Here is a 15,102-nt window from a genome sequence, read left to right on the forward strand (position 1 = left end):
ATGTTTCGTTCCCCTCTCCAACTAATGCATGAACTCACACCTTTACTTTAAGGAACTCATTTCCCTGTTTTCATAGATCAAATTCAAAACTCCTCTCATTTTCCTCTTCCTCATCTCGTTTGTTTGTCTTTGCCACTCCTCGATTGCTATCTCGTTGCCCTCGTCAATGCATCTCAATAGGATCCGCTATAATGATGAAAAAAAAAAAATAGAGTAACCAAATTATAACTAAATCAAAAAATAAAATTGTTAACTTAACCGAATCTTAATTTAACTTTTAAAGATTTGAATCAAAGCGTCTTAATAAAAATTTTTAAAATAAGAATATTGATTGGACCTAAAATTTGTTGAAAAATGAGGAGTAAGTTTCAAGGAACACGAGATGAAACCAAATATTCGCAATTCCTTTAATACCTAATCGAACCAATTTTTAAATCTTGCAACGTTTAAAAATATTTTTATCTTTAAATCAGAGGGGACCGTAAGGGCATTATCGAATTAAAAGTGGGGTCGACGTTACAGTTTGACAACTAACCCACTATGTGTATTATATATAATAAATTAATAGGTCAACTTTTCATCCAATAAATAATTTAGGCTATACGTTTTTGTTTATAACTATTTAAAATATTAATCGACGACTTAGGCCAAATTAATTCTTATCTTATCTTAAAAGAAAGTTATTTTTATTAAATTCGTTAGAAACATGAAAATAAAAACTAAATTGTTACCGATCAAAATTTTAAAATTAATGTTTTTTATTAGTTCAGTGGAGTAGAGTACTCAACCTCTTGATATTTTTTGTCGAGAGTTAGCTCAAGTCCACCATCCGTAGATATTTTATACTTTGACCTATTATGTATTACTGTCAACCTTACGATTTTTAAACGCGTCTACTATGAAGAGGATGTAGTCCTACTCCGACCAGTGTCTCTCACCACGATTTTTAAACCGATATTGTCTGTTTATTTTAAAACGCGAATCTTTTCATAATGGAACATGGGTGATACTTAAGAGTCAAAATAAACTTAAGAGGAAAGAAAGGATCAAAAGAAAGAGAAAAAGGTTGAGAGTTGGGGGAGTAGAGTGATAGTGTTGGCAGAGTCGGCATGTCGATTATTCATCATGTAGCAGTCTGATTGAAACGACACGTCGTCATTACATAGTTATTATGATATGAATAGACATTGACAAAAAAAAATAAGAAAGGAGTTCGTCAAAAGGTTTGAGTCCATTCCAATTCTCACGCCGGCTTCCCTTTAATTGCCGCTATAATTGATGATCGACTGTTCATTATTTATTTATTTTAATTTATAGTTTGAAAATCCACGAACAATAAATGCAAAAAGAAAAGAAAAAAATAAAATAAAATCAATTCCCATTCCAAAACAGCTTGAGTTGACCCAAATTTTCCCTTCATTTTCCTTACAAATTCATTCCCACTGTTGTTTTGAATTCGACCCATATCTTCAAATCGAAAGAAAAAGCATCAAATTCTGCGTGTGAATGAACAGTTCATCCCCTAAGATGGAATAAAATATAAAAGGAAGAAATTTTAATTTTGATTGTTTGTTTGTTTGTTTGTTTTGTTGGTGATGAGCGTATTAATTCGCTTCTTCCAGACTCCGTTTCTTTTACTTTCACTGTTTTTTTTTGGTGATGCCTTTTCCTTTTCCTCCAAATCATTACAAGCCAGTTGTCTAATTAGACCCATCAACGATGAAGATCATCCCACTGCCCTCATCTCAACGGTGTTCGATGGATTCCCATTTAGCTTTTCAGCGGAGATCCGATTCGAACCCGGTTTAAGGGCTTTGAATTTGGCGTTTGGGGAGTTGGGATTGAATTGAAATCGCATTTCAATATCTGGGTTTGATTAGTTTTTGACTCTCGCTTTACTTTCTTCTCTTGTTCTTCGTGTTCTTCGTGTTGTTCTTGTTGTTCTTCTTCTTCTTTTGCGTTTCCTTTACTGTTTTTTGTCTCTATGGTTTCCTCTATTGCAAACCAAGCTTCCTTTCCAGCTTGCAGAGAGGACCCTTTGTACTTGACGCTTTGCCTTACAATACCCACCAACCATTTTCATCCACCTCTTCTTTTCTGACCCTTTAAAATCCTCTCCAATTATCTTATTCAATCCTCTCCAAACATTTTTGTTTTTGTCTCCTCTTCTCCTCCTCCTCTTCCATCTTCTATTGCCCCACTATCCCTTCTTCTTCATTACTCCTTTTCTGCTCTCTCTTTTTGGGGCTCTGGATTTGTTGTTGGGTTTCAGTTCTTTCAGACAACATTTTGGCATATCCCCCCATGCTTTCCGCCTCTCCATTGCCTCATCACGATTCCCTTTGCTTCCCTTTCTGGGTCATGGAGGAACACCCAAATCTGGGTCCATAAGGTAAATCCCTCCTCTCTTGTTTCGTTGTTTGAGAAATTAGGTTTTCCCAAATGGGATTTTGTTTCATTTTCTGCTTAGTTCTCTTTGCTATACAACTGATGACATATAGCTATGTTCAAGGAAATGATGTTCTTAGTTTCTTTTGAAATGTATAAAGAAACTACTGATGTGTGGTCGTTTCTCTATTGCTAGGTTCTTAATTCTTAACTCATACATGAATTTCCAGATGGGAATGTGTTGAAACTTGTTAGGAGGAGGTTGAACTTGAAGTTCCCTTTGGTGTTTTAGCATACAATCGATCGGTTATGGCGTCCGGGAACTCGTTGAATGATCATTTATCTAAGAAGACTTCATTTTGGGGCTTGTCATTGTGGGTTTTGATATGCATTTGCATTGGTGCATTCATAGTTTTGATTCTTGGTTTGTTATCCATCTGGATCCTGTTTCGAAAAAAATCTAAAAGATCCATGGACAAGCTCCCCATTTCCCAGATACCTAATTTTTCAAAAGATATCAGGATAGATCAGGTTGGGACTCAAATTCCCAATGATCACCCTGAAAATAGGCTTCTTTCTGTTGATGTCAAGAGAAATCTTGAACATTCTGAAGTTATGGCTATCACGAAATCGAGTGAACCTGATAACAATAGCCAATGTAGTTCTACTTATCAACACGAAAAAGTTGGCAATTCACAATCTGGGGAAGAAGGAAGCTCTGGAAATGCTCGGAAGCAGGCTTCGAGGTCGCATGGTGGATATGGAGGAATTGTGCCACCGTCTCCTCTCGTTGGCTTGCCAGAAATTTCGCATCTTGGGTGGGGTCATTGGTTCACTCTCAGGGATCTAGAGCTTGCTACGAATCGTTTTTCGACTGAGAATATTCTTGGGGAAGGAGGATATGGAGTTGTGTATAAGGGCAGACTCATCAATGGCACTGAGGTTGCAGTGAAAAAACTTCTCAATAATCTGTAAGGATTTACTGGTCATCGAACCGTGTTGTTTTCTAAGGTAGTGTTTTCGGAAAACGTCTTTATGATATGAAATGCATTTAGGGGTCAGGCAGAGAAAGAATTTAGAGTTGAAGTGGAGGCTATTGGCCATGTTCGACATAAGAATCTTGTCCGACTGCTCGGTTATTGCATAGAAGGAGTTCATAGGTACCAAAGAATTCATCATCAACTTTATGAACCCTTTTTCGGTCTCATAAAGTTGCTTTCACGAGTCGTATTTTAACGTTCCATTTTGTCTATGTTTTCTGAAATTTGATTATTTCTCTGAAAAGGCTGCTAGAACTTGTCTTTACCTGTTATATTCATGTAGGATGCTAGTATATGAGTATGTGAACAATGGAAATCTAGAACAGTGGCTACACGGAGCCATGAGCCAACACGGCACGTTTACTTGGGAGGCTCGCATGAGGGTGCTTCTTGGCACGGCTAAGGCGTAAGTCTTCAAACGAGAGCGAAGTTTCGAGTTGATTTCTTCTAAAGTGCTGAGATGCAAATATATTAACTTTTTGCAGGCTTGCCTATTTACACGAAGCAATCGAGCCGAAAGTTGTTCATAGAGATATCAAATCGAGCAACATTTTGATTGATGATGAGTTCAATGCCAAAGTTTCTGATTTTGGATTGGCCAAACTCTTGGGCTCTGGAGAGAGTCACATCACAACTAGAGTTATGGGAACATTTGGGTATGACAGATAGTTTGTTTCATTCGATCGTACCATCTGAAATGACGATTCCTAATAGAGTTCGTGTTTTTTAAATCTTAGGTACGTGGCACCAGAATATGCAAATACGGGCTTGTTGAATGAAAAGAGTGACATTTATAGCTTTGGCGTTCTCCTGCTAGAAGCAATTACCGGGAGGGACCCTGTGGACTATGCTCGTCCTTCTAATGAGGTATCTATTATTATTTGACCTGTTCTGTGAGATCTTACATCGGTTGGGGAGGATAACGAAACATTTTTTATAAGGGTGTGGAAACTTTTCCCTAATAGATGCGTTTTAAAAACATTGAGGGAAACCTCGAAAGGGAAAACTCAAAGAGAACAATATCTGCTAGCACCGCTATTACATGTTTTTACTATATCTTAACTTGATGCTTGTACATGTCCTTGTCAATGTTTAGTCGCTGGGTTTGTTTGAGACTTGTCTCGCACCCTTAGGTATTCTCTTCCTACCCACCTACATTACGAGCACATATCCTTGCTTTTCGATCGATCTCTAGTTCTAATCGAAGTAGCTTTTCTGGCTATATTTTTTGCTATTCCACTCATTTCATAACAATAGCTACCACCATTTGATCGTAAAATATCAATTGCTTGTTGAAGAACATTGTGAATGGCGTCTTTGTTAGGTTAATCTTGTCGAGTGGCTAAAGATGATGGTAGCAACAAGGAGAGCAGAGGAAGTTGTGGACACGAACCTTGAGACCAAGCCAACAACTCGTGCTTTAAAACGTGCCCTTCTTGTCGCACTTCGATGTATCGATCCAGAATCAATCAAGAGACCGAAGATGAGTCAAGTTGTACGAATGCTCGAAGCGGACGAATTTCCACTGCACGAGGTATCATCAAACTCAATATCAAAGTGTCATTTGTGTAGACTTCAAGAATTTGAGTGATATTAGGATTTTTGTTGGAAAAGTTCATATTTTACATGCAACTCTGCAGGATAGAAGGAACCGAAAAAGCCGATCAATAAGCTTGGAGATCGAGTCGATGAAAGAAATATCAGGTTCAGAAGCGACGGGTGGGCCATCGGAGAGCCATAAATCAGAGACAAACCATGGATAGAACTGAGCATAGTAAATTATATTTGTAAAGAGAAGTTTGAATTGATGGTGGTGTGGAGGTTCTGGTGTTTGTTGTGAAGACAAGACAAAAGGGGGTCTGAGAGGGACAGACAGAGAGAAGGGGTTGAAAGAGATTGTACAGGCTTGTCTGAAGGACCACCGGACATGGCCATGCCCGACCTGCCTTCTCTTTACTTTTACATCATTGTAATTTCTTTTTCTTTTTCTCCTTTTTGGGCATCTCTTTCATTGCTGTTCTCTGCATGTTCCCCCTTACTCAACTCCTCATTCATTCCTTTTGGTTTGCTTTCTCCATTCCCATGTTTCCAATATCATTATAAGCATCCATAGATCTTCGTTGCTTCGAGCTCATGACTTTCGGAGACGAACAAAGTGAGGCCATGCCCTTGTTCAGCATCGTTGTGAATGTGAATCAAAAGCAAGAAACGAAAACAGTTATGGAGTCTCCATTTGCCATTGGTCACCTCTCTTCGTAGGAGTGAAGTCTATCCCCTCCTTGTAACGACCCATGTCCAGGATTCAGTATCTAGATTTGACACTTGATGACTTCGACATTCTCTTGCATCTCCTGACTTCGACATTATTTTTGAATTTTGTATTAAAATTGCAACTTACTGAGAATTGAAGTATAATGGAAAAGACACGACAAATAGATTGTGAAAAGAAACAAAAATAAATCTTGGGATTCACAAAAATATGTGCCAGTGACCAATGTTTGAATTCCAAGCCGTCCAAACTTTGACTTTTTTGTTCTTTCTGCTGTCGAATTAATCTAACGGTTGTTGGTTTGTGATTAGCTTAGTCAACATTTAATCAACATGCTTCTACTTTATTCAATTATGAAATTCAAATCAAATTAATTCAAACTTTAATATCCCATTTATGATTTCATTATTATCTATTTTATGTTTACCATATGCTATCTTTTCTTTAAACTTCTCAATACTAAATATTTAATACTCTCACTTATTATTTCCATATAAAAATTAAATTCTTCTAAATTTCTCCTAAATTTTTATATATATTTTTTTTTATATATGCATTTCCTATACACAAATTCGACATGCATCTATGTTAATCCGAACAGTCACATCTCATCGACATCAATTACATCTATTACACTCAAATTTACTAAAATTGGATTGGCAAAAGATTATCGTCTATAGTTTGATTTAAATATTTTTTAAATTATTAAATTTTAATTAATGATATACGAAACTATCTTATATACAAGTACAAATCAGAGATATCCATGACGCATGTGCAGGGACGAGGAAGCCTGACTTTCCCGTCCCATCTCCACCACCCATTTTATTTCCAATTCCCATTAAATTCTCCATTTATTTTTGTGGGGGTCGGGTGAAAGATTCCGGTCATTATTCTTTTAAAAAATAGTTGTTTTAAAGTTTTCATTTTTCAATATAATATTTAATAATATATTTCAATATGTTTGAATATATTTATATTAAGCAGAAGAGGGACGGGGACAAATAATATAATTACGTCTCTAGCCTCATTTATCTAACTAGAACAAATATTTCCCGCACTCTCTCTCATTCCCAGTCTAGACGAGGAATCTCCGAGATAGATTCCTACGGATAAAGTAGACATTTCCCGTAAAAATCCTAATTTTCAATTCAAAAGGATATGTTACTAAAATTAAAAAATAAAAATGAAAAACTAATCCACCCACCTACTGACAGTGGGCTTGACTACAAGGTTTGATATATATTTTTTTTTTTTTTAATTAATCCAAATAATTACTCAACCCTTTCCCATTGCTCATGCATAATATATAATCACAAATAATAATAATAAATAAATAAATAAATAATAAAAAGAAAAAAAAAATATAGTTCTTCACTCAGTTCATAAATTAAAGAGTATTAGGTGTAATACACTAAGCTTATAAACTCATAAATATTTCAAGAAATTAATAATAATCTCATGGGTTTTGCTTTGGATTTACCAGATCTTCCAACACCCCATACCCAGGAACCTCGTAATATTGTTGCTGCACATCCACCCCTCCATAGAACTCGCCGGCCAAGATTCTCGCCGGAATCAACGACGGTGAAGCCGACGGCGGATAAACTCCGGCCACATTGTGCCCTCGAAGTGTAATCGGACAGTAGTGGTTGTGTTTCCCTTCGTACGTTGTTACAACAAAACATGGATCTTCTGATGATCTTTCTACTCTCTTTTTCACACTGCAATTTTGACTCGTGCATTTATAATAACTTCTGCAACCCCACGATAACCCGAACTCAAATTCGATTTAGATCATATCGGAATTAGAAGAATCACAAACCCTTTCGAAGGAAATTAAAAAAACTAAGCATTTTGTACAAAAATGGGATAGAAACATAGAGATCTAAATGATATATTTACCAAAGATTAGAACTTTCAGAAACCCTTTTACCCTAATTGGGGTTTGAGGTAAAAAAGTGAAGAAATTTGAGAGAAAAACCTTGGAAAAGGGCTGTTTTTTACAGCTTTTTGCCCATATTTTCTCCATCTATACCCATCTTCAAGGTTATCAATTTCAGACTTGGTCAAGAACGCAAATCTTGGCCCTTTTTCTCTTTTCTCCTTCTTTTTTCGTCCATCCCTGTTCAATTCAATTCAATCAAAACCAAACCCTAGTAGCAATTCAACCAAAAAAAAAAAAAGAAGAAGAAAAAAGAAAACCCCATATAATCAAACACCTACACTTTCACCTCCCCACTCTTGGCTGAATCTCTACCACCGGCGGCCGCCTCGACCGACGAACACGTAGTCGAGGAATTCGGCGTCGATGGATGCTCACCGGTCGCCACCGACTCTCCGAGACCCAACGACTTCTTCAAAGCATCGTTGATTGGAGAAATAGCTTCCGACGACGAACACGATATGTCGATGTCGGTAGAGAGGAAGTTGTTGTAGTCATATAAGAAATCAGAGTAAAACCCCACATTAGAAGGATCAAAAGCTTCAAAGTTTGGGTAATAAGGATCCTTCTCATGATCTTCATTATTTGACATTGAAAAAACAAAGGAACCACAAGAGCGTGGGAATAGAAGCTACAAAGATAACCCTCAATTTGCTTCTTCTTTCTTCAATTCTTTTGGGTGTATGTAAAAAAGTGAACTTTACCTTAAATTTTCATAAAATTAATTTTTTTTTAAAAAATATCTATCTATACATTAAATATCGTCACGTCGACTGATTAAGTGGAAGATTTTAAGAAGAGTCGTAATCGATATAAGAATATGGTTTAGAGGTCAAAAATTTGTGGTTTTTACAATACTAAATTATGAGAGTTAGGCAGAGATGTGTCACTGACATTTCACTGTGTCATTTACCTATAATGCAGAAAGACGTCCATGAGATTCTTTCTTTGTTTCTTTTTTAAGTTAACTTATTTTTCAAGAAAAATAATAAATATTTTATTATTATTATTATCTTGAAGTATATGGTTTGTAAACTATAGAATATACGAAATTAATAATTGTTACTGTTCCTCTGTCACGCTCATGAATTGGACTATGATCCAATTTCATCATTTGTGAATCTTTACGCCCGCAACTCTATTACCTATTTTTTTCGTTCTTGAGCTCATGTATGTGAGCGTGTCATAGATAATGTTTATCCAAGATATAACAGCTCAAGTCCACTGTTAGTAGATATTGTCTTCAAGGGTTTTAAAACGTGATAGGGAGAGGTTTTCACACCTTTATAAAAAGAATGTTTCGTTCTCGTTTGCAACCCATGTGGGATCTCACACAAGACGTGTAGCTTCGAGCATAGGAACAACTCAACGAACTTTGTAGCTTAGATCAAGGAGGTTATAGTTTCGATGGGATCTTACATGCTACCTACCGATAGAGAAAAGAAACGTGCAACTAGTTAACAAGTATAATTATTTTACGAAAAAACATAAAGGAAAGGGAAGAAAAGTTATGAAAATGGTGCATGGTGCGTGCACTATACCATCTTTTCACTCTTACAACGGCATTCATTTAAGGCAATGAAATGATTAAAGAGTTGTGTACTATAAAAAAAAGACCAAATTTTGATATGACATGCAAAACCGACCTCATATGCAATTGACGCGATGAAATGATATCGACCCTTTCTCGAATGTAATGCAACATGCTAAAATCTAACGAGTATATGAGTAAAACTATAACAGTCCAAGTTCACTATTAGTAGATATTATTCGCTTTGGCCCATTACGTATCACCGTCAAACCTCATAATTTAAAAACTCGTATATTAAGGAGAGATTTCCACACCCTTATAAATAATGCTTCGTTTTCTTCTTCAACTGATATAGGATCTCACAATCTACACCCCTTGAGGGTCCAACATCCTCATTGGCATACTGTTCCATGTCTAGCTCTCATACCATTTGTAACCATGAAAGTCCACTATTAGTCATTTTGGACCATTACATTTCGCTGTCAGTCTCGTAATTTTATTAAGGAGAGGTTTGAGTCGGTAGAAACGAAGTATATAGCATGATGGTCATCATGATACATAAGAAATATAATGAAAGAATCATATATAATAATAATAATGTGTCCAATCTGATTGACATTGATGGAATAATTATTAAAAAAAAAAAAAAAAAATCCCACATGGCATGTGACCAAACAAAATCAATGAACCCAGCTGTGGAAGAGCTTGACATTATTGACTTACAATTTTGTCTACTTTTAAAATTACAATTTTATTATTTCAATATGAATTTTATTTTATTTAAATTTTTAAATGTAAAAATAAAACTGTGTTTCTTGCCACAATTTTAGTCCATTGGGGGCAGTTATAAGTTAGGTCTCTTAATTTTAATTTAATTCATATTTTTAAGGGAATATTTTGAATGTTTAAGGATAAATAATAACATAATTAAATATATATTAATGCGAGTGGAAATTTCAAAGTCAAAGAGATGCAGTCTTCCAAAGAAAAACAGCCTCCAACCACTAAAGTGGGTTTTTTTTTTTTTTTTTTTTTTTTTTTTTTTTTTAATTTTTAATATACCAAAAAGAAGGAATCTTTGTAATTTAAATGTGTTGATGGGTGTGACCCCAAGACATTACATTTCATGTCAGAACCTTATAACAATTCATAATTAATTAAATAATATAAAGTTTGATAATCGAAACACCACTTTATTGAACCAGCTGACTATTTTTCGATATTAACAACTTCAAAAGTCAACATTTCTCTTTTACGCAGAATGTTTTAGAATTTCAAATTAAATTTGTGACAGAACAGTGCCGTGATGATCTAGAATAAGCATATGTGTTATTATTATAATTTTTATTTTTATTTTTGGGAATTATTAAAATAATATTATAATTAAAATAAAAAAAAATAGGGGTGGAAAAAATGAGTTAGGTTGGATGTGATAATGATTTAGGAGGGCGTCAATATCACCTGTTATGTAGTAGGGATAAAAAAATAATAATCGTGTAATGTAGGGAGTTTTTTGCAAATTGTTGTACTTTTGAGGGGTGCGGCGGCAAAAATAAGATAAATTGGGGGAGAAATGGGGTTAGATGGAATATTGGGCTTAAGTCTTGTTGGACGTCGTTTCATGTGGGCCCATTTATTAATGCTGCTTCCCACGAAGTCCAACCGATGTGTCACCGCAACCCCGAGGACGTTATCAAATATTGTCTATTTTAATTCGTACATTAAACCTAAAAATATTTTATTTTCCTCTCTCAATCTCAAAAGATATGTTGGTAGTTAATTTGAAAACATGACTTAAAAAAAAAAATAATTTATGGGCTTGGAGGCCCAAATCCAATGTACGAATAGTCCATCTCGACCAACATCGTACTGGACTTTCTATTTAGTGTAAGAATTTGATCATAAATGTCGCACTCTTCACAGTGATATGATATTGTCCACTTTAAGTATAAGCTCTCGTGACTTTGTTTTGGACTTCCTTAAAAAGTCTCATACCAATGGTGATAATACTCATTGATTATAAACCCATGAACTTTCTCTAAATTAGTCAATGTGGGATTTTCATCCCACACATCTAACGTATGATAATAAAAATAAATAAATAATATATTTAAAAAAAGATCTTCAACGGCTTTAGAATGAGTGCAATCTTGAACCCAACGGGTCAAAAGTGAGAAAAAAAAATTGGAATCCCACTTTTATTTTTCTCAAAATATTGCCGCTCACACTTCCTTTTTCCTTTTATTTTTAATTTATTTTTAATTTTATATTACTAGTTGAATTATTAATAATTTGACTTGTAAATTTAAGCCTGGTTCAAATTAAATTTTGAAATATTTGAGTTGAGTTTATGTGGGTCAAAATGGTAGGTATTTTAGCAATAATTAATAATAATAAACGAGTAGAAATTAATAAAGTGGGAAGAGTATATAATTAAATGGGAATTAATTGAATATTTTAATTTAATTGAAAAGGGTGGAATTGGATAAAACTGATAAAGACAAAGTATTTAGACCATATGACCATAGTTTATCACTTTTTAATATGTTAATTAAAGTGAAAATGACACCATCTCCCTAACCACACTCCACATGAATATTATTAATAATTATTATATGAAAAAAAAAAACATAATAAATAAAATTAAATATTAGAAAAATAGTAGGCTGGATTTGGAGTGCCTTCAAAGAGAGGTGGATGCACGGAAACAATTGCCCTCCCCTTCCTTTTCTTTGCTTTTACTTTTATTTTTTAATCTTTTTCCTTTTTCTTTTTTTTTAATTTTCTATTTTTTTTTTACCATTTTTCGGATTAACCCGGGATTAGAAGAAAAAGAAAAAGCAACAAATATCCACATCAGCAGCATCATTGCTTACATCACTTGCCACCTCACCCCAACATACCCAACATAAATTCCAAAATAATCTGCCATTTTCCAGTCTTTTATTAATTAATTAATTTATTTATTTATCTTCCATTGGCTGCGCTTTGGAACCATCCACTCCCATATTTAATAAAATCTTTACTGTCATTTCAAATGTTCGCTCACCGCATCAAGTTCCCACTCACAAATCGTGTTCACTTCTTCTTCGTCGTCCTGTGTCTCAATCTCAGAGACACCCACCTCTACAACTCCGACCACCACCACCTTCCGATCATCGGCGGAGGAAACAGAGAGCGTCTCTGCGAATGGATGGGGGTTTCACTTGTACCACTCTAATCCTGTTCCTGTTCCTCTTCATTCACTGTCTTTTCCCAGGTCAGAACTCTAATAAGCTCATCTTCTTTTCATGTTTTCTTCAATCAATGAATCCATTAAAGTAGTTCTTGTTCTTCTGTCCTGTTCTTGGATCTTTTCTTTTATGCTTTTCATGGTGTCGACTTCAATTTTGAATGCCTAAAAATGGGTTTGTTGTTTTGTTTGTACCTTTTTCCCCTAAATGGAAAACAGGTTCATCGAGAGCAGATCCCACGCAAAAACAGGGCAAATACAGAGCAGCCTCTTCGACCCATCAAAAGGACATCACCACCCCAATAACCACCGTCCCGACAATCAACATCCCCACTACTTCCAACCCGGATTCCGTCTCCCCGACCATCACAACCCCAAGCTTTACCCCTGCAACCACCGCCACCGGTGGCTCCAGCTGGTGCATTGCCAGTCTCGGCGCATCGCAGGCAGTCTTACAACTAGCTCTGGACTACGCTTGCGGCATGGGCGGCGCCGATTGCTCCGCGATTCAAACCGGTGGAAGCTGCTACAACCCAAATTCAGTTCGAGATCATGCTTCTTACGCCTTCAATAGCTATTATCAGAAGAACCCACTTCCGAATAGCTGTAATTTTGGAGGCACTGCCGTGATCACCAGCACTAATCCCAGTAAGCTATCTTTGTCGCTTTCGCTAATTAGGGTTTATGAATTGATCCATGGTTTTGGTTAGGTGAGTAATAATTGTGTTTTTTAATGTTGTCACAGGCAGTGGCTCGTGCGAGTACCCATCAACAAGGTGAGCCCTCTGCAACCCGTTTGATCAATAAATTTTTGAAATGAAATTAAAATGTTAGTTGAAATTGAATTTATTTGCATTTGCATTTGCATTTGCAGCACGAGTTCATCGATTCTCAACACTACAAATTCAAGCGGCTCCACCGTGTTCGGCGCTGCTCCTTCCGGCCCCTCCACCTCCTCGTCGGCACCCAAATACTCCTCCTCCGCCCTCTTCCTTCTTCTTATTGCTTTCTAGAAAGTTCTGCAATTTCTCAACGATTTTTGTAAAGTAATGTTGGGCCGGAATATCTTTATAGAGAAGAGTCTGATGCATCTCTGGAGGCCCAAGAACGGTGTGCTTAATGGGCTTTGAAAAGCCCATTTGAAAATTCGTGGCTATGTGGGCCCTACAATCGTCAAACAGAAGCAAACCCGAAGCGGAAGCCAGGTATATTCCCTTCATCGGCCCTTTTTATCTTTTTTCGCCACCACGCAAGGGGAAGGGCAAATGCGTCAATTCACCGTCTCTTGGGCCTTTACGTCACTCTTACACTACTATATTCTTCCTCCCATTATATATATATATAAATAAAATAAATAATTGTAGAAGTCAAAGGAACCTAGACAGAATTTGTATATTAATCATTTAATCTTAGCTTACCTAATTTCATTAAATAAAATCCCCAACTTATTCCATATATACATTTCTAGCATGTAACGGCCATTTGGGTTAATAAACTGACCAATTGTTATAAATAGTATGTCATTAATTCAGTCAAAATTAATAAAAAGAGAGATTAATTAATAATTAATAATTGGTGGGACCCACGTCAATTTCTATTATTTATTTTTTAATAAGGGAAATTTAAGATTTTTTATTTTTTTTTAAAATATTAAAATGTTGTTTATTGGTGATATCCAATGGTTGCCATTTGTAGCCCTATAATGATTGCTGAGTGGAATATTCACAATAAGGCCAAAAAAATTATCAATATATTTATAATTCTATGTTTTTAATAATATTATTTTATTTGTTTATTTAATATACATTATTTTTATTTCCAATGTTTTCATTGGGAAATCTTCCACTCGCCATGATTGTCTCCTGCCTTCCCTTTACACAACAAACCCATCTGAAACAAGCTTTCCAAAAGCCTTTTGGGCTGTTTAAATAATAAGTACAATTATTGAAATATGTTATATATATATATATATATATATGTTTTTTTTTATTTTTGATAAATAGTTTTTAATATTATAACTTTAATTACTATGCCCATAAACACGTTGGATGAAACGTCGACGTTTGGAGTTAGGTGTTGCAGCTGCCTGGCTTCTATCTACTCATACTTCTTCAACATCTTTGTTAATAAAAAATATATATATATATATATATATATATATATAATAATGCAAATATGTCCTAATTAACCGACACGTGTTATTATTTTATTTTATTACTATTAAAAAAAGTCTTAATTTAATAAATAGTTTTGCTGGGTCGTGGGAGTACGGAAAGTGTATGACAGCTGAACTGAACGTCCAAAGTGGACCCTCAAGGGAGGACTGGGCAAGACAACGCTGGAGAAATAGAACACGTGTCAGTATGACGTGGCAATATTCGGAACCTCCCTTCTCACACACAATTAAAAAAGAGGCCGTTCTTCCCAAAATAGCCTCACGTTCTCCTCATATTACCATCTTACCCTTCCCTTTTCTTTTCCCCCCTTTTCAACATGCATGGTGCGTGCCTTTCGTAATATGAAATTAAAAAAAACTAAGTTACCAAATAATAATTATAATAATAAATAAATAAATTCAAATTTGTCATTTATGTAAAAAAAAATATTTTTATTCCTTCCAGAGTTATAATACTATATTATTATTTAAAAAATTATTATTTTTCTAAATTTAAAATTAAAAAAAAAAAAAAAAAAAAA

General features: G+C 35.2%; 3 protein-coding genes across 4 annotated transcripts; 2 read left to right on the forward strand and 1 right to left on the reverse strand.

Annotated features, from left to right (window-relative positions):
• Nucleotides 1–1,599: 1,599 nt before the first annotated feature.
• LOC111448746 (probable receptor-like protein kinase At2g42960) lies at nt 1,600–5,469 on the forward strand. Its single transcript, XM_023088469.1, has 8 exons — nt 1,600–2,392; nt 2,585–3,359; nt 3,444–3,548; nt 3,712–3,834; nt 3,914–4,084; nt 4,166–4,295; nt 4,753–4,962; nt 5,069–5,469. Exons 2-8 carry the CDS (start codon nt 2,698–2,700, stop codon nt 5,189–5,191), a joined length of 1,524 nt encoding a protein of 507 aa, XP_022944237.1. The 5' UTR covers nt 1,600–2,392; nt 2,585–2,697; the 3' UTR covers nt 5,192–5,469.
• Nucleotides 5,470–7,101: 1,632 nt separating this feature from the next.
• Nucleotides 7,102–8,277, reverse strand: LOC111448234 (probable WRKY transcription factor 28). 2 transcript variants are annotated; one of them, XM_023087709.1, is made up of 3 exons: nt 7,924–8,277; nt 7,682–7,822; nt 7,102–7,421 (listed from the first exon to the last, which is right to left on the reverse strand). In XM_023087709.1, exons 1-3 carry the CDS (start codon nt 8,232–8,234, stop codon nt 7,157–7,159), a joined length of 717 nt encoding a protein of 238 aa, XP_022943477.1. In that variant the 5' UTR covers nt 8,235–8,277; the 3' UTR covers nt 7,102–7,156. The 2 variants fall into 2 exon arrangements, with proteins under 2 accessions (XP_022943477.1, XP_022943476.1); XM_023087708.1 differs by having other exon boundaries at nt 7,102–7,454.
• Nucleotides 8,278–12,158: 3,881 nt separating this feature from the next.
• LOC111448235 (major pollen allergen Ole e 10-like) lies at nt 12,159–13,510 on the forward strand. Its single transcript, XM_023087710.1, has 4 exons — nt 12,159–12,432; nt 12,625–13,053; nt 13,151–13,181; nt 13,280–13,510. The coding sequence occupies exons 1-4, from the start codon at nt 12,363–12,365 to the stop codon at nt 13,416–13,418; spliced, it is 669 nt and encodes a 222-aa protein (XP_022943478.1). The 5' UTR covers nt 12,159–12,362; the 3' UTR covers nt 13,419–13,510.
• Nucleotides 13,511–15,102: the final 1,592 nt, after the last annotated feature.

Source organism: Cucurbita moschata, unplaced genomic scaffold (assembly GCF_002738365.1).
Source record: "Cucurbita moschata cultivar Rifu unplaced genomic scaffold, Cmos_1.0 Cmo_Scf00010, whole genome shotgun sequence".
Lineage (NCBI taxonomy): Eukaryota > Viridiplantae > Streptophyta > Magnoliopsida > Cucurbitales > Cucurbitaceae > Cucurbita > Cucurbita moschata.

Bases quoted from the DNA above. Each gene is read 5' to 3' on its own strand.
- LOC111448746 (XM_023088469.1), top strand. From the start codon at position 2,698: ATGGCGTCCGGGAACTCGTTGAATGATCATTTATCTAAGAAGACTTCA. The intron at 3,835-3,913 runs GTAAGTCTTCAA...AACTTTTTGCAG, and splicing joins CTTCTTGGCACGGCTAAGGC to GCTTGCCTATTTACACGAAG. The intron at 4,085-4,165 runs GTATGACAGATA...TTTAAATCTTAG, and splicing joins AGAGTTATGGGAACATTTGG to GTACGTGGCACCAGAATATG.
- LOC111448235 (XM_023087710.1), top strand. From the start codon at position 12,363: ATGGATGGGGGTTTCACTTGTACCACTCTAATCCTGTTCCTGTTCCTC. The intron at 12,433-12,624 runs GTCAGAACTCTA...AATGGAAAACAG, and splicing joins CATTCACTGTCTTTTCCCAG to GTTCATCGAGAGCAGATCCC. The intron at 13,182-13,279 runs GTGAGCCCTCTG...TTGCATTTGCAG, and splicing joins TGCGAGTACCCATCAACAAG to CACGAGTTCATCGATTCTCA.
- LOC111448234 (XM_023087708.1), bottom strand. From the start codon at position 8,234: ATGTCAAATAATGAAGATCATGAGAAGGATCCTTATTACCCAAACTTT. The intron at 7,823-7,923 runs GTAGGTGTTTGA...TGAATTGAACAG, and splicing joins AAGAGTGGGGAGGTGAAAGT to GGATGGACGAAAAAAGAAGG. The intron at 7,455-7,681 runs GTTTTTCTCTCA...GTGGGGTTGCAG, and splicing joins AAAAACAGCCCTTTTCCAAG to AAGTTATTATAAATGCACGA.